Below are 18,478 nucleotides of genomic sequence, written 5' to 3' on the forward strand. Positions count from 1 at the left end.
GGTTGCAAATAGTAATGTGTAGATGGCAGACACAGTTCTCCACATGACAGAGGCATGTCTGTTCTACACAACACATTTCTATCATGCGGCTAGGCATTCTGTTATATAGAGCGCTCCTGAATAAGCTTGGTGATTGTCCTTGCCTCCACTGACCGCTGCAGTCAGGCTTCCTGTTGTAACAGGTGCCAGCACAATGAAGAGCAATTTAACATGACTGCATCTCACTGAATAGCAGGCTAAAAGGAAAACAACTTTATTTGGTTGAAATTCCCCAACAAGGCTCAAAGGAGTCTGAAGAGTAGCCTGTTTGGCACCACTCAACAGAATCACTCCACCCAATAGGGCTGGAAGACTGTGTTCGGGGCTGCACAGACAGCCATTGTTAAATAAGGAAATCCACATTGCATTGACAACATGTTATTCTATTGCATATTGTTATAACGGAAGAATTCAGGCTTGTGATTTGAATAGGTGCTTACATGTTGGGTAGACTACACACTTTCACTAACCTGGAGAGAAAAAGAAGCAGGAACTCAATGACAACCATGTAGGCCTGGCTATAGAATACATTCAAGATCCTGGTAATCCTGTAATATTCCTTCAGTAATTAAAATAAACAAAAGCGACAGAGAATCAGTATGGGATACAGAAAAGATGACTTTAATATAGAACATTTACAAGCTGTGTGGAGTTGTGGACTCCGGTCAAAAGGGTACTGGCTGTGGCTGGTATGGTAGCTGAGGTGTACACAGTTGGACTGGGGTGCGGCTACACGTACCACAGGAAGCCAAAGCGCTTGTGGAGAAGCTCTTCACGGGGTCGAAGGTTAAACAGCTCCTCTGTGAGGGGGGCCACCCAGCGGTCTGTGTGGAAGACATTCTCGCCCACCTAGACGGAAACAAATAGGAGCTTTGTATTCATCCTCACCGTAGAATAAGCAGCATTGCAGGGTTATTACCTTTTCTTGCTTTCATTTTAGTGCATATTCCAGAACATTTAGAACTACCATTTCCCGCTTCATGACAATTGACAAATAAAACAGATGTGTGTGTCTAGACTGAAATGGAATCAAGCTTCTCTTTACCTTCCAGCCGGGCACACCTTTCATTACAACTGCTTCCTCCTCCAGATTCTCCCTCAGCATCCGTAGTTGCCTAGAGAGAGAAAAAAATCATCAGCTAAATTTAGAGCTCCTAAAACAGATAATCCAGTAACTAGGTTTCTATCCAATTGACGACATATGTTCGTTCATGTGAATATTCTACATGAAGAAAATATTCACATTTTCCCAAGTGTTGTTTCCATTAAACTGACTTATTGCGGATCAATTGCATGATGTCATCCACAGAAAATGTGTACTTTTTCTGCTTACATTTTTTATGTAACAAATATAAAGTTCAATGTGCTTCCCTCGTATTTTTATCTGTACTGATAATTTTGTCACAAACACTTAAATAGTACATGTGCCTACTCTGGTCTTGGCATGTTTGCGCTAGCCAATAGCACGATACAGTGCAGATATGTGCAGGTAGGCTAGTCTACATGATGAGATTATTACAGTGCCTTGCAAAAGTATTCATCCCCCTTGGCATTTTTCCTATATTCTTGCATTACAACCTGTAATTTAAATGGATTTTTATTTGAATTCCATGTAATGGACAAACACAAAATAGTCCAAATTGGTGAAGTGAAAAAAAAAAACTTGTTTCAAATAATTGAAACTGGTCAGAATTGAAGGAATGATGGATGGCACTAAATATAGGGAAATTCTTGAGGGAAACCTGTTTCAGTCTTCAAGAGATTTGAGACTGGGACGGAGGTTCACCTTCCAGCAGGACAATGACCCTAAGCATACTGCTGAAGCATCACTCGAGTGGTTTAAGGGGAAACATTTGGGTAAAAAGCCCAGTGGCTAGATGTGCCAAGCTTATAGAGACATATCCCAAGAGACTTGCAGCTGTAATTGCTGCAAAAGGTGGCTCTACAAAGTATTGACTTTGGGGAGGTGAATAGTTATGCATGCTCAAGTTCTGGTATTGTTTCTTGTTTGTTTCACAATAAAAAATATTTAGCATCTTCAAAGTGGTAGGCAAAGTGTAAATCAAATGACACAAACCCCCCAAAAATCTATTTTATTTCCAGGTTGTAGGGCAACAAAATAGGGAAAATGCCAAGGGGGTGAATACTTTCGCAAGCCACTGTATGTATTAAATATATTTATATTTTTCCCAAACGGCAGTCAAGCATCGACCATCATGTCACCAGAATAAAACCCTTGATATTTATTGGAATGGAGCATCAAGCTCATCATCTTGCACTTTCACTACCCTATGAAGTTCATCATAACTTATTTCATCGGTAGCCTAAACTGCATGGTTTCCCCGAGTCGTAAAAGATAGGCTACTGACTAACTTAGGTTTGATCACTAGTTTCTCCTTTCATCCGTGGCGCTGCTTTCCTGTGCTAGTCTACAAGTGCTGCACTATCATATCAGCTGCTTAATTAGCCATATGTACTGTAAGCCGAACAGCTGTACAGACTAATAATATGACCTCATTAGGAAAAATAATGCTTTACTTCACTCCCTTACTCATAAAAGTAATCTGATTATGTAATGCGTTACCCCCAACACTGTTCATTGGCACATCACCTATACCCCTGTTGAAGTAGCCTTTGACTCTCTCTCCCTTACCTCCGGTCCTGCTCTGCTTGCAGCAAAGGCAGAAGAGCTATCCTCGCTTCCAGCTCCTCAATCTGCAACCGCCTACAACACACCAGCAGAACATAACAGAAGGACATTGACCAACAATAACTCGTCACAATGATCTGAATTGGTACAATGAATCAGTGACATTAACTGGATTACGGCAATTCTTACCTCCTCTCCCTGTTCCATTTGAAGAGTCTCCAATAACCGAAACACATAACACCAACTCCAATGGTGAGCATGCTATACCCTGAAAATAAGAATGTATATTAATTGTCAGCCATTTATTTCAGCGAGATAAGAATCACCACCACCAATTTGACCACTAATGCTAGTTACTAATCAGGTTTCCATCCAACCTTTATGCGAGTAAAGTACATATTTGATTAAAAAAATAAAATAAATGTGAACAGGCCTTTTGTTGTAATGTTTGAATCACATGAATACACATTAGACATGGAAAAATGTGTAGAATTGAAGACACTTAGCTTTAAAGCTGCAATATGTAACTTTTTGGGTCACCTGACCAAATTCACATAGAAATCTGTGTAATAGATGTTACTGGCATTGAAAGCCTAAAGTCTAAGAAGCCGTAGATATATTTTGTGTGCTATTTCCATGCTTAAGATTCATATTTTACTTTGTTTTGTACACCAGCTTCAAACAGCTGAAAATCTAATATTATTAGTTATGGAAAACATATTTCACATTGGTTTATATTGTACAATGATTCTCTACGCTATACTAAGTAGTTTTATCACAAACTTAAATCAGGCAAACTGTCATGAACAGTGTTTGTGCTCATAGAAATAGACGGATGGGGCACAAGATGTTCCCCAATTCTGGAAGGGGGGCCTGAGTGAAAAAGTCTGGGAACACCTGGTGTAGACTATCCTACCTGCACTGTATCTGCGAGCTGTTGGCTAGCGCGCATATACCAATATACCAGTGGGCACACTCACTATTTCAAATTAGATGGAAACTCATTTAACTTCTATTGTTTTATTCGGTACATGGGAATTTATCCACAAACTGTATGTTTATGTGCACTACTTCATCAAGCAAATACTTTTATCCGCAACAAGTCAATTTGATGGAAACGCTTCTCTGGTGGGAAAATAATGCACATTGGAATATTCAAAACTCACCATAAAAACAATGAAAATCTTTGCCAATTGGATGGAAACCTAGCTACTACTGTTTTGTTAGATCTGTTAAATTGAACTTGGACTGATCTGTTAATTGTTTACATTACTGCGCAATGCATGGCATACATTCAAATAAAGCCAGCACAGCCCTGATTTTCAAACAACTGACAAGGGGGAATGTACATGATGTTTCACTGATTAGACTTCACCATGAAGCTAGGCAACTGATTAGTTTACCAGCTAAGCTAGGCAACTGATTAGACTTCACCATGAAGCTAGGCAACTGATTAGACTTCACCATGAAGCTAGGCAACTGATTAGACTTCACCATGAAGCTAGGCAACTGATTGATTAGGCACTTCACCATGAAGCTAGGCAACTGATTAGACTTCACCATGAAGCTAGGCAACTGATTAGACTTCACCATGAAGCTAGGCAACTGATTAGACTTCACCATGAAGCTAGGCAACTGATTAGACTTCACCATGAAGCTAGGCAACTGATTAGACTTCACCATGAAGCTAGGCAACTGATTAGACTTCACCATGAAGCTAGGCAACTGATTAGACTTCACCATGAAGCTAGGCAACTGATTAGACTTCACCATGAAGCTAGGCAACTGATTAGACTTCACCATGAAGCTAGGCAACTGATTAGACTTCACCATGAAGCTAGGCAACTGATTAGACTTCACCATGAAGCTAGGCAACTGATTAGACTTCACCATGAAGCTAGGCAACTGATTAGTTTGCCAGCTAAGCTAGCAAGCTGAACCAACAAACTATAGTTGGTGGCAACTACACGTCGCTACATCGGTTTCCATATTTCTAAAGTACAATAGTGGGATAATAAACATGGTAACAACTATTTAATGGTAGAATAAATAGCTAATATCACTAGCTAGCTAAAATATTGAACTTGTTAGCCACTAGCATTGGGGTAATTGTTTGACTGTAAAATGATCTCCTCAGAACTTCGGCCATTACAACTGTAACTAGTATACTGACCAGAAAGTCCCCGTTTCGGGAGATTTCTCTTATAGTCGACAGGGCCATAACCTCCAGGAGGAGGCATGTCCTGCTTCACCTTGGACGCCGCCATCTTCCACTCCTTCCCTTCTCCAAAACAGACCGGAGCGTGACGGTTTTGACTAGATGGTATACAGCTACGGCCGGAAGTGACTTTTCGTAGAAGGTCGATCACCCGCACAATGTTTTGCGTTTTGGAACACCAGAAGTGCCTTTCAGTATTGCGTCGCAGAGGCAGTTGCAGTGCGATCTGTTCTGGGTGGCGTTGCATTTATCGAATGTACACATTGTATGCAAACTGCTTGACAGAAATGGTAGCAGAAGGTTCATGTTGAATTTATGTTGCACACATATCCAGATGATGCCGCGTGCCAATTTGCACAATAACGCCTCGATCACACCGAGTGTCCAATCCCATCATCTGGATATGCGCGCAACCACATTCACCTTCTGCTACCCTTTCTGCCAAGCCTTCAACACATACACGTTATGCATATGTTCGACAACATACTGCCTCTGCAACGCAAATGTAGCGTTCCATTGGAAATGTATCTACTTTTGGTGTCCCAAAACGCAAATTCCCTGTCTGTGTAATTAAGGAGTTATTATATTTTGTGCAGCAGGTTAGGAGAATAAGGTTACATTAGGAAAACGTTTAGGGTTAGGTAAAATGCGATCCTAACCTGCTACGAAAAGTCACTTTCGGTCATCTGAGCGTGATACCATATTAATCTACTTCTTGTCTAGCGCGACAAACCACAGGAGAATGGGCTCTTTCGCCCCCGGCCAAGCAAAAGTGTAATAGAAAATCAAGTCCTGAGAAATAATACTATGACTGGCAGAAGCAACAATTTAATGACACATTCCCACTAAATGAAAGGGTTCAAATGACTTCGTATGTTTATTGGTACTTCTTGGAGCTGGGAAACATCAAACCAAACAAATTGGACAATCAGTTTCCATGAATGGGTGGGAGGGTTACGCTTGACAGTGAAGAGCCCAATCTGCCCTAAGAAACAGGGTGGTTGCTGGCGGTCAGTGTTGTGTAGTGGTTCTGTGGTCCAACTTCAGTTCTTGCGCTAGGTGTCACGTTTTTCATATTTCTCAGCGATGGCATCTGAACTAGCACTGCAATTATTCCCTAAACAATTTCGACAGCAGTAGACAGAAACCCAAACACAGATGTTAATTCATTTATAAACCAAATAGCAGGCCTATGGAACTTTTACAGAAGATAATTACAGTAGAAGAGAACAAAACTGAAAAGTGAGTATGAGACTGTAGTTGAGGAAGTAAAAGGAGCCTACAGGAGCACTGTAGTAAACCCAATTACCTCACCACAGGCCTGTCTGGGATACAAGTTATTGGTCCTGATGCCAAGCATACACAATCAATGAGTGATTTCAATATAAGACATGTTTATTCTCTCCTCAGTCTTTTGTACATCCTCAAACTTCACCAAAAAGTTGCTGTACCTAACCAAGCTTCATGACATGGAATCCAAAAACCTGAAATGTACCTGAGCAGGTGACAATACCCGCAATGTTAACTTTTTTTCTTATCACCAGATGAGATCATTTTGTAAAATGATCTGGGATATGACTCCTGTGAGTCTAGATTATTGTCTTCCACTGAAACTTTGTTTGCATGTAATTCAGACAGTCTTTATTATGCCACTAGTTCTCTTTACAGACATGTTATTACACATATGAAGGGGCAACTCGGGAATTAAATGATGTAAAACCAAAGCAGAGGCTACAGACAATATAATAAAGAGATCATCTCTACTTGTTCTGCGTATGTGAAACATATGAAAGGAGAGAGGCTCTGTCAAACTGTAAATAGCTGAATAACATACATGTGTATGAGGCTAGTATTAATTGTTCAGTTTTTAAAACCATAACACCAAAACAGGAATTGTTCATTTATACATCAGTCCCAAAAAACAACCAATAACTTACTGTAAATACCCCAACAAATCTAAGTCAACCGTTTGAGTTTATACACTGAAAACATCCCTGCTCAGTTTCTTTAAAAAGATCATTTTCCTTTTCTATAAGCAAATAGCATGTTTTCGAAAGGTCTAGACACTTTTTTTCCCCAGTTTCACTTGTTTTTGAGAAACTTACCCCAAACAGCCATTCACCCTCATTGTGCCATACGGGGGGCTCTGAAAAGACATGAATAAATGCTCCACAAACACCCTTTTAGAGACTGAAATGCTCTATTGTGATGCAGGTCTTTAGATGTTGTACAAAATGGAATATAACGTTGCGGATGAAGTTTGGAATGACACAATTGCATGTGTACAACATCTAAAGACCTGCGTCACTATACTGAGAGCGTTTCTGTATTTAGGTGTTTTTGGAGCATTTGTTCATGTTTTTTCAGAGCCCCCGTACTGGACAATGAACATGATGAAGTGAATTGTTGGTTCAGGTAAGTACAATTCTTTTTTAAGGGAAATCGCACAAAGTGTGTGGACCCTTCTATAACATGCAATTTACATCAAAAATAGAGATTTGGTTGTAAAAAGCTAACTTTTCACTTAAAGAAGATCTTTACTGATCATATTTTTTGTCTTTTATATTTTTTGGGGGTACTCTTGAATATAAGGCAAACAGTTCAACTAGTCAGTCATTTAATCTTGAACACACCTCGACAGTTTGTCTGCATCCCATTGCTGAGTCTGTGATGACAAAAGGGCAATCGGCTCATTGTTCTGTCCAATAGGTAAAGCTCCATACATCGTTTTCATGGTCGGATATCAACGCACAGTTGGCAGAACGCCGTCTCATGAGTTCTTGAGAGAAAAGCAGCATTCTCAAAGCATCATGAACTCGCAGACATCATGGCTGACGAACATATGGAAGGAAGCCCTTCAGACACGTGTATTTCTGTCCTTCGGAGTAAATCGCTGTTTATGCACACTGACCAAACATCGGTGAACTTCAGAACAAACAATAGACATGAAAAATAACATAAGAGAAACAAAAACACTGCAAAAAAAGAAAAGAAAGGAGAATGCTTCTCCTCAAAAGTTTGAAGACTGCGTTTCCTTAACTGTAAATTGCATTGTTTGCGTTGACAACAGTAGCTATTGGTAAAAGGTTATTGATAATGAGTATGAGATGATTATTTCCACGTGTTAGCTGTCTGGGAGATGGAGTGCGAGGGGATCATGTCCAGGAGGTACTCTCTCTGGCGGGCGTCCACTGTGGACGAGGTCTTATGGACTGACAGGCTGGGGTTCACATAGGCCATGGTCACACCTGGAGAGAAAGAGGGGAAGAGGGGTCAGTCTCTGAATGGGAGGGTGCACTGAGCAGAATAAAACACACACACACACATAACATTGATATCATAGCAGGGAAATCATGGACCAACTCTACTATTGGGGAGGTGAGCTAGCCAGGGAGTCAAAGGAGAATGCCAGCCACCAGAGGGACTGAAGCAGAGAGAAGGAAACAGAGCATTGGGGACACAAAGAGCAGTCAAATGCCTAGTCCAAAAACAATCCCTGGCCTCTATTGTGATCCATCTAACCCTCTGATGGGCGTAAAGGAGCCCCAGCCGTATTGCTTAAATGCTTTTCTTATTTTCATTGAGACCTGCAAACACCACGGTGGAGGTGACTAGTAAAAGGGGCTAGGAGATATTTTTTGGACAGGACAAAAGTTCAGGGTGTAGAGGTAGGGGTTGGGGGGGGGTGAGTTGTGGTGGTGGGTTGGAGTCCGAGACGGTATTAGTCTACCTGTGTTGATGTTGTTCTGCTTCCTCCATGCAGTGGCTTGGGCGCTACCACTGCTGCTGTTCCCACTGGAGCTGCCCTTTGAACCCTGGGCAGCCGAGCGCACATGGGCATGCTTACCTGGCCGGCTGACCAAGCCTGCAGCGGCCACTGCACTCTGCAGCTGAGAGGAGGAGAAAGAGTGGGACACGTCCCTCACTCCCACAGACGGGACACCGCCACGGGAGAGCTGGCCCTGAGGTGGAAGGGAGGGGGGGAGAAGGAAAAAGAAGATTAAGTGACAAGAACATACAACACAAGCCAAGGGAACCATTGGGCTGTTGCAGATGGGGAGGTTCAAGTCCCTAGTGAGACACCATGGTAGAATGTAGGGATGTACTGCAAGAGGAAATGGTACAATGCTGATCTAATGGAAAAGATGGCGTGATCTGTGGCTGCATGTTGGAATGAATGAGTGATGGGATAAATACATACACACATGCACAGTGGAAAGGTTTGAGGTCCTCTAATCAGGGTTGAGGGTGGGGGTGCGTTGAGTTATGTGTGTTTTGTGTTTTTGTTTCACGCTGTGAGCGAAGGGTATGCTGATCCTGGTGGTTATGGGTGCACTTGCTTCCATGCCTGCCCGGCGTCAGCGGGTCTTGGTCCTTCCCGCCCTTGGAAAAGCATCTCAGGCCGGGTGGGGGCGAGCGTAACCACTGATCAGAACACCCACTGATGGGAGCAGCCATTTGTATTGATGTTGTATTGTAGTTGTTCAAATGATTAAAAAGGGAACCATATGTAAGTGAATATTATAACCGTCTATATCTAATTGAATGTGACAGGACCTGTAGTCATTGAATGTGACAGGACCTGTAGTCATTGAATGTGACAGGACCTGTAGTCATTGAATGTGACAGGACCTGGAGTCATTGAATGTGACAGGACCTGGAGTAATTGAATGTGACAGGACCTGGAGTAATTGAATGTGACAGGACCTGGAGTCATTGAATGTGACAGGACCTGGAGTAATTGAATGTGACAGGACCTGGAGTCATTGAATGTGACAGGACCTGGAGTAATTGAATGTGACAGGACCTGGAGTAATTGAATGTGACAGGACCTGGAGTAATTGAATGTGACAGGACCTGGAGTCATTGAATGTGACAGGACCTGTAGTCATTGAATGTGACAGGACCTGTAGTCATTGAATGTGACAGGACCTGTAGTCATTGAATGTGACAGGACCTGTAGTAATTGAATGTGACAGGACCTGTAGTAATTGAATGTGACAGGACCTGGAGTAATTGAATGTGACAGGACCTGTAGTCATTGAATGTGAAAGGACCTGGAGTAATTGAATGTGACAGGACCTGGAGTAATTGAATGTGACAGGACCTGGAGTAATTGAATGTGACAGGACCTGTAGTCATTGAATGTGACAGGACCTGTAGTCATTGAATGTGACAGGACCTGTAGTCATTGAATGTGACAGGACCTGTAGTCATTGAATGTGACAGGACCTGTAGTCATTGAATGTGACAGGACCTGTAGTCATTGAATGTGACAGGACCTGGAGTAATTGAATGTGACAGGACCTGTAGTAATTGAATGTGACAGGACCTGTAGTCATTGAATGTGACAGGACCTGTAGTCATTGAATGTGACAGGACCTGTAGTCATTGAATGTGACAGGACCTGTAGTCATTGAATGTGACAGGACCTGTAGTCATTGAATGTGACAGGACCTGTAGTCATTGAATGTGACAGGACCTGTAGTCATTGAATGTGACAGGACCTGTAGTAATTGAATGTGCGTCACCCCTACCTGTTTGATGTTGGTTGAGTGGTGGCATGCAATGCTCTGTCCTCTGTTGTGCTGATGGTGATGCAGAGAGGAGGCCTTAGCCTGGGCCTGGGCCTGTTTCAGTTGCTGGGACACTAGATGCTCCGCCTTCACCGACGGAGAGGTGGATGAGGAGGAGAAAGAGGAGGAGGGGGTGTGAGAGACGGGGGCGGCAGCCTGCTGGAGGATCTGCTGCTCTATCTCCTGTTCCTGCTGCAGGGCCTTGACAAACGCAGCCTTCAGCCTATTGGTGTGCTCGGCCTTCAGGGCCTTCTTCTGATTGGAGGACATGCAATCCGCACAGAGGATGGTCCCGCCCTTGGCCTTGTCTTGCCTCCAACGGCAGGTAAAATCGGTGCTGCACTGGGTGCAGGTGAAGGGCTCTTTGATGGAGGGCTTGACCGGGGGCTTCCCTGTTTTAGCTGGGGAAGACAAAAAGGATAGCACAGCAGGGGGAGGGGTGGATAAGGAAGTGATATTATTGTGTAAATTAATTGTATGTAATATGATGGAATACTGTATGTAGTGTTTGCACCTCTGATAGCATAGTGTTATATAGTGTTTACACAAGCATAATATGTATACTACCTCTAATCATGGAGTCCAGCAGGTTCTGCACCACATCCTCCAGGCCCACCAGGTAGATGAACTCGTTGTTGGCTGCCGAGGGCAGGAAGTTTAGCTCTGGGGTGGGAAGTTTGGGAGGAGGGATCTCCAGAAGGGTCTTCTCCAGCTGCTTACGCAGGGCTTGCTTAGCTGCGGCCTGACAGGCAGCAGGAGAGTCGTTCACGTTGACCACAGACACACTGCTGTTTCCAGACTGGGTGGTCATAGAAGGAACCTTCATGTTAGTTGCGGAGGCCTGGGGGAGAGAGGAATGAGAAGGGGTTGAGAGGGAGAAAGAAGGGGGTAAGATCTTTTTATTTAACCTTCATTTAACCAAGCAAGTCAGTTAAGAACAAATTCTTATTAAACAATGACAGCCTCCCCCGGCCAAACCCGAACAAACTATGTAGAATAGGTTTGTATGTAGACCTACTGATAACTAGCTATAATTCTATCTATCTAATAAATAACCTCTTTAATCTAATAAATAACCTATCACAACAACTACTGACCACTTCCACACAACTACTGACCACAACTAACCACAACCACACAACTACTAACCACAACCACACAACTACTGACCACAACCACACAACTACTGACCACAACCACACAACTACTGACCACAACCACACAACTACTGACCACAACCACACACCTACTGACCACAAACACACACCTACTGACCACAACAACTACTGACCACTTCCACACAACTACTGACCACAACTAACCACAACCACACAACTACTAACCACAACCACACAACTACTGACCACAACCACAACCACACAACTACTGACCACAACCACACACCTACTGACCACAAACACACACCTACTGACCACAAACACACAACTACTGACCACAAACACACAACTACTGACCACAAACACACAACTACTGACCACAAACACACAACTACTGACCACAAACACACACCTACTGACCACAAACACACACCTACTGACCACAACCACACACCTACTGACCACAACCACACACCTACTGACCACAACCACACACCTACTGACCAAACACACAGCTACTGACCACAAACACACAGCTACTGACCACAAACACACAACTACTGACCACAAACACGCAACTACTGACCACAAACACACAACTACTGACCACAACCACACAACTACTGACCATCAACACACTACTACTGACCACAAACACACTACTACTGACCACAAACATACTACTACTACTGACCACACATCTAATCACCACAACTACTGACCACACAACCACTGACCACAACCGACCACTTCCACACAACTACTGACCACAACCACACAACTACTGACCAAACATACTGCTACTGACCACACATCTAATCACCACAACTACTGACCACACAACTACTACCGACCACTTCCACACAACTACTGACCACACAACTACTACTGACCACTTCCACACAACTACTGACCACAACCACACAACTACTGACCACAACTACTAACGACCACTTCCACACAACTAAATCAAATCAAATCAAATTTTATTTGTCACATACACATGGTTAGCAGATGTTAATGCGAGTGTAGCGAAATGCTTGTGCTTCTAGTTCCGACAATGCAGTAATAACGAACAAGTAATCTAACTAACAATTCCCAAAAAACTACTGTCTTATACACAGTGTAAGGGGATAAAGAATATGTACATAAGGATATATGAATGAGTGATGGTACAGAGCAGCATAGGCAAGATACAGTAGATGATATCGAGTACAGTATATACATATGAGATAAGTATGTAAACCAAGTGGCATAGTTAAAGTGGCTAGTGATACATGTATTACATAAGGATGCAGTCGATGATATAGAGTACAGTATCAACGTATGCATATGAGATGAACAATGTAGGGTAAGTAACATTATATAAGGTAGCATTGTTTAAAGTGGCTAGTGATATATTTACATCATTTCCCATCAATTCCCATGATTAATGTGGCTGGAGTAGAGTCAGTGTCATTGACAGTGTGTTGGCAGTAGCCACTCAATGTTAGTGGTGGCTGTTTAACAGTCTGATGGCCTTGAGATAGAAGCTGTTTTTCAGTCTCTCGGTCCCAGCTTTGATGCACCTGTACTGACCTCGCCTTCTGGATGACAGCGGGGTGAACAGGCAGTGGCTCGGGTGGTTGATGTCCTTGATGATCTTTATGGCCTTCCTGTAGCATCGGGTGGTGTAGGTGTCCTGGAGGGCAGGTAGTTTGCCCCCGGTGATGCGTTGTGCAGACCTCACTACCCTCTGGAGAGCCTTACGGTTGAGGGCGGTGCAGTTGCCATACCAGGCGGTGATACAGCCCGCCAGGATGCTCTCGATTGTGCATCTGTAGAAGTTTGTGAGTGCTTTTGGTGACAAGCCGAATTTCTTCAGCCTCCTGAGGTTGAAGAGGCGCTGCTGCGCCTTCCTCACGATGCTGTCTGTGTGAGTGGACCAATTCAGTTTGTCTGTGATGTGTATGCCGAGGAACTTAAAACTTGCTACCCTCTCCACTACTGTTCCATCGATGTGGATGGGGGTGTTCCCTCTGCTGTTTCCTGAAGTCTACAATCATCTCCTTAGTTTTGTTGACGTTGAGTGTGAGGTTATTTTCCTGACACCACACTCCGAGGGCCCTCACCTCCTCCCTGTAGGCCGTCTCGTCGTTGTTGGTAATCAAGCCTACCACTGTTGTGTCGTCCGCAAACTTGATGATTGAGTTGGAGGCGTGCGTGGCCACGCAGTCGTGGGTGAACAGGGAGTACAGGAGAGGGCTCAGAACGCACCCTTGTGGGGCCCCAGTGTTGAGGATCAGCGGGGAGGAGATGTTGTTGCCTACCCTCACCACCTGGGGGCGGCCCGTCAGGAAGTCCAGTACCCAGTTGCACAGGGCGGGGTCGAGACCCAGGGTCTCGAGCTTGATGACGAGCTTGGAGGGTACTATGGTGTTGAATGCCGAGCTGTAGTCGATGAACAGCATTCTCACATAGGTATTCCTCTTGTCCAGATGGGTTAGGGCAGTGTGCAGTGTGGTTGAGATTGCATCGTCTGTGGACCTATTTGGGCGGTAAGCAAATTGGAGTGGGTCAAGGGTGTCAGGTAGGGTGGAGGTGATATGGTCCTTGACTAGTCTCTCAAAGCACTTCATGATGACGGATGTGAGTGCTACGGGCGGTAGTCGTTTAGCTCAGTTACCTTAGCTTTCTTGGGAACAGGAACAATGGTGGCCCTCTTGAAGCATGTGGGAACAGCAGACTGGTATAGGGATTGATTGAATATGTCCGTAAACACACCGGCCAGCTGGTCTGCGCATGCTCTGAGGGCGCGGCTGGGGATGCCGTCTGGGCCTGCAGCCTTGCGAGGGTTAACACGTTTAAATGTCTTACTCACTTCGGCTGCAGTGAAGGAGAGACCGCATGTTTCCGTTGCAGGCCGTGTCAGTGGCACTGTATTGTCCTCAAAGCGGGCAAAAAGTTATTTAGTCTGCCTGGGAGCAAGACATCCTGGTCCGTGACTGGGCTGGGTTTCTTCCTGTAGTCCGTGATTGACTGTAGACCCTGCCACATGCCTCTTGTGTCTGAGCCGTTGAATTGGGATTCTACTTTGTCTCTGTACTGGCGCTTAGCTTGTTTGATAGCCTTGCGGAGGGAATAGCTGCACTGTTTGTATTCAGTCATGTTACCAGACACCTTGCCCTGATTAAAAGCAGTGGTTCGTGCCTTCAGTTTCACACGAATGCTGCCATCAATCCACGGTTTCTGGTTAGGGAATGTTTTAATCGTTGCTATGGAAACGACATCTTCAACGCACGTTCTAATGAACTCGCACACCGTATCAGCGTATTCGTCAATGTTGTTGGCTGACGCAATACGAAACATCTCCCAGTCCACGTGATGGAAGCAGTCTTGGAGTGTGGAGTCAGCTTGGTCAGACCAGCGTTGGACAGACCTCAGCGTGGGAGCTTCTTGTTTTAGTTTCTGTCTGTAGGCAGGGATCAACAAAATGGAGTCGTGGTCAGCTTTTCCGAAAGGGGGCGGGGCAGGGCCTTATATGCGTCGCGGAAGTTAGAGTAACAATGATCCAGGGTCTTTCCACCCCTGGTTGCGCAATCGATATGCTGATAAAATTTAGGGAGTCTTGTTTTCAGATTAGCCTTGTTAAAATCCCCAGCTACAATGAATGCAGCCTCCGGATAAATCGTTTCCAGTTTGCAGAGAGTTAAATAAAGTTCGTTCAGAGCCATCGATGTGTCTGCTTGGGGGGATATATACGGCTGTGATTATAATCGAAGAGAATTCTCTTGGTAGATAATGCGGTCTACATTTGATTGTGAGGAATTCTAAATCAGGTGAACAGAAGGATTTGAGTTCCTGTATGTTTCTTTCATCACACCACGTCTCGTTAGCCATAAGGCATACGCCCCCGCCCGTCTTCTTACCAGAAAGATGTTTGTTTCTGTCGGCGCGATGCGTGGAGAAACCCGCTGGCTGCACCGCTTCGGATTGCGTCTCTCCAGTGAGCCATGTTTCCGTGAAGCAGAGAACGTTACAGTCTCTGATGTCCCTCTGGAATGCTACCCTTGCTCGGATTTCATCAACCTTGTTGTCAAGAGACTGGACATTGGCAAGAAGAATGCTAGGGAGTGGTGCACGGTGTGCCCATCTCCGGAGTCTGACCAGAAGACCGCTTCGTTTCCCTCTTTTTCTGAGTCGTTTTTTTTTTTGGTCGCTGCATGTGATCCACTCCGTTACACTGGTTGTAAGGCAGAACACAGGATCCGCATCGCGAAAAACATATTCTTGGTCGTACTGATGGTGAATTGACGCTGATCTTATATTCAGTAGTTCTTCTCGGCTGTATGTAATGAAACCTAAGATGACCTGGGGTACTAGTGTAAGAAATAACACGTAAAAAAAACAAAAAACTGCATAGTTTCCTAGGAACGCGAAGCGAGGTGGCCATCTCTGTCGGCGCCGGAAGTCTTCTACTGACCACAAACACACTACTACTGACCACAAACACACTACTACTGACCACACATCTAATCACCACAACTACTGACCACACAACCACTGACCACAACCACACAACTACTACTGACCACTTCCACACAACTACTGACCAAAACCACTGACCACACAACTACTGAACCACAAAACTATTAACCAAAACTACTTACCACAACCACACAATTACTGACCACAAACACGCTACCACTGACCCCACATCTAATCACCACAATTACTGACCACACAACTACTGACCACAACCACACAACTACTGACCACACAATTACTACTGGCCACAAAACTGACCACAACTACTGAACCACACACCTACTTACCAAAACGACGGACCACAGCTATCAACCGCAACTACTGACCACACAACTACTGATCACAAATACAAAACTAATGACCTTAACCAAGTATATTTAAACTCAGTTTTTCACAATTCCTGACATTTAATCCTAGTAAAAAAATCCCTGTCTTAGGTCAGTTAGGATCACCACTTTATTGTCAGAATAATAGTAGAGAGAATGAATTATTTCAGCTTTTATTTCTTTCATCACATTCCCAGTGGGTCAGAAGTTTACATACAGTCAATTAGTATTTGGTAGCATTGCCTTTAAATTGTTTCACTTGGGTCAAACATTTTGGGTAGCCTTCCACAAGCTTCCCACAATAAGCTGGGTGAATTCTTGCCCATTCCTCCTGACAGAGCTGGTGTAACTGAGTCAGGTTTGTAGGCCTCCTTGCTCACCCACGCCTTTTCAGTTCTGCCCACAGATTTTTGAGGTCAGGGATTTGTTGTCCTGCGATGGCCACTCCAATACCTTGACTTTGTTGTCCTGAAGCCATTTTCCCACAACTTTGGAAGTATACTTGGGGTCATTGTCCATTCTGGAAGACCCATTTGCGACCAATCTTTAACTTCCTGACTGACATCTTGAGATGTTGCTTCAATATATCCACATAATTTTCATTCTTCATTGTGCCATCTATATTGTGAAGTGCACCAGTCCCTCCTGCAGCAAAGCACCCACATGACATGATGCTGCCACCTCCGTGCTTCACAGTTGGGATGGTGTTCTTCGGGTTGCAAGCCTCCCCCTTTCTCCTCCAAACATAACGATGGGCATTATGGCCAAACAGTTCTATTTTTGTTTCATCAGACCAGAGGACATTTCTCCAAAAAGTACGATCTTTGTCCCCATGTGCAGTTGCAAACCATAGTCTGGCTTTTTTATGGTGGTTTGGAGCAGTGGCTTCTTCCTTGCTGAGCGGCCTTTCAGGTTATGTCGAGATATAGGACTCGTTTTACTGTGGATATAGATACCTTGTACCTGCTTCCTCCAGCATCTTCACAAGGTCCTTTGCTGTTGTTCTGGGATTGATTTGCACTTTACGCACCAAAGTATGTTCATCTCTAGGAGACAGAACGCATCTCCTTCCTGAGCGGTATGACAGCTGCGTGGTCCCATGGTGTTTATACTTGCGTACTATTGTTTGTTCAGATGAACGTGGTACCTTCAGGCATTTGGAAATTGCTCCCAAGGAAGAACCTGACTTGTGGAGGTCTACAATTATTTTTTCTGATATCTTGGCTGATTTATTTGAATTTCCCATGTCAAGCAAAGAGGCACTGAGTTTGAAGGTAGGCCTTGAAATACATCCACAGGTACACCTCCAATTGACTCAAATGATGTCAATTAGCCTATCAGAAGCTTCTAAAGCCATGACATCATTTTCTGGAATTTTCCAAGCTGTTTAAAGGCACAGTCAACTTAGTGTATGTAAACATCTGACCCACTGGAATTGTGATAAGGTGAATTATAAGTGAAATAATCTGTCAGTAAACAATTGTTGGAAAAATTGTGTCATGCACAAAGTAGATGTCCTAACAGACTTGCCAAAACTATAGTTTGTTAACAAGAAATATGTGGAGTGGTTGAAAAATGAGTTTTATTGACTCCAACCTAAGTGTATGTAAACTTCCGACTTCAACTGGTTCTGAAAGGCCCCAGAGTCTGCAACACCACTAAGCAAGGGACACCACCAAGCAAGCGGACCATGAAGACCAAGGAGCTCTTCAAACAGGTCATGGACAAAGTTGTGGAGAAGTACAGATCAGGGTTGAGTTAAAGCATGTCCCACCAATTGTACTTCATGTACAATTACCATGTAGTTATTATTATTATTATTTTTATGATCACTACTCCTCTTATGCCGTTTAAATTAGAAACGCCATTCAAACTTTAAAACGTACAGACCTGTCTGGAATAGTGTGCTTGCACACAACTTTTTGATAACATCTATACTTATTAAACTACTAAAAACTTAATCCACTCTTATGGGATTTCTTCAATATTCTAAAGCTTCCATTGTGACATCATGACTTCCAACA

General features: G+C 43.8%; 2 protein-coding genes across 13 annotated transcripts in view; both read right to left on the minus strand.

Annotated features, from left to right (window-relative positions):
- Positions 1-639: 639 nt before the first annotated feature.
- Positions 640-5,017, minus strand: LOC112247703 (NADH dehydrogenase [ubiquinone] 1 alpha subcomplex subunit 13). Its single transcript, XM_024416521.2, has 5 exons — positions 4,863-5,017; positions 2,879-2,957; positions 2,693-2,764; positions 1,085-1,154; positions 640-888 (listed from the first exon to the last, which is right to left on the minus strand). Exons 1-5 carry the CDS (start codon positions 4,954-4,956, stop codon positions 769-771), a joined length of 435 nt encoding a protein of 144 aa, XP_024272289.1. The 5' UTR covers positions 4,957-5,017; the 3' UTR covers positions 640-768.
- A 1,264-nt stretch (positions 5,018-6,281) lies between these two features.
- The window catches only part of LOC112247706 (transcriptional repressor p66 alpha), a 61,190-nt gene continuing 48,993 nt past the window's right edge, over positions 6,282-18,478 (minus strand). For 11 of the 12 annotated variants that reach the window (XM_042307857.1, XM_042307850.1, XM_042307851.1 and 8 more), the window contains 4 exons: positions 11,051-11,324; positions 10,445-10,884; positions 8,638-8,869; positions 6,282-8,155 (listed from right to left, as the gene is read on the minus strand). In XM_042307857.1, coding sequence (XP_042163791.1) covers positions 8,019-8,155; positions 8,638-8,869; positions 10,445-10,884; positions 11,051-11,324 — 1,083 coding nt within the window. In that variant the 3' untranslated portion in view covers positions 6,282-8,018. The remainder of the gene's footprint in view (positions 8,156-8,637; positions 8,870-10,444; positions 10,885-11,050; positions 11,325-18,478) is intronic. The other variant, XM_042307858.1, reaches the window with a different exon arrangement.

Source organism: Oncorhynchus tshawytscha, linkage group LG28 (genome assembly GCF_018296145.1).
Source record: "Oncorhynchus tshawytscha isolate Ot180627B linkage group LG28, Otsh_v2.0, whole genome shotgun sequence".
NCBI lineage: Eukaryota > Metazoa > Chordata > Actinopteri > Salmoniformes > Salmonidae > Oncorhynchus > Oncorhynchus tshawytscha.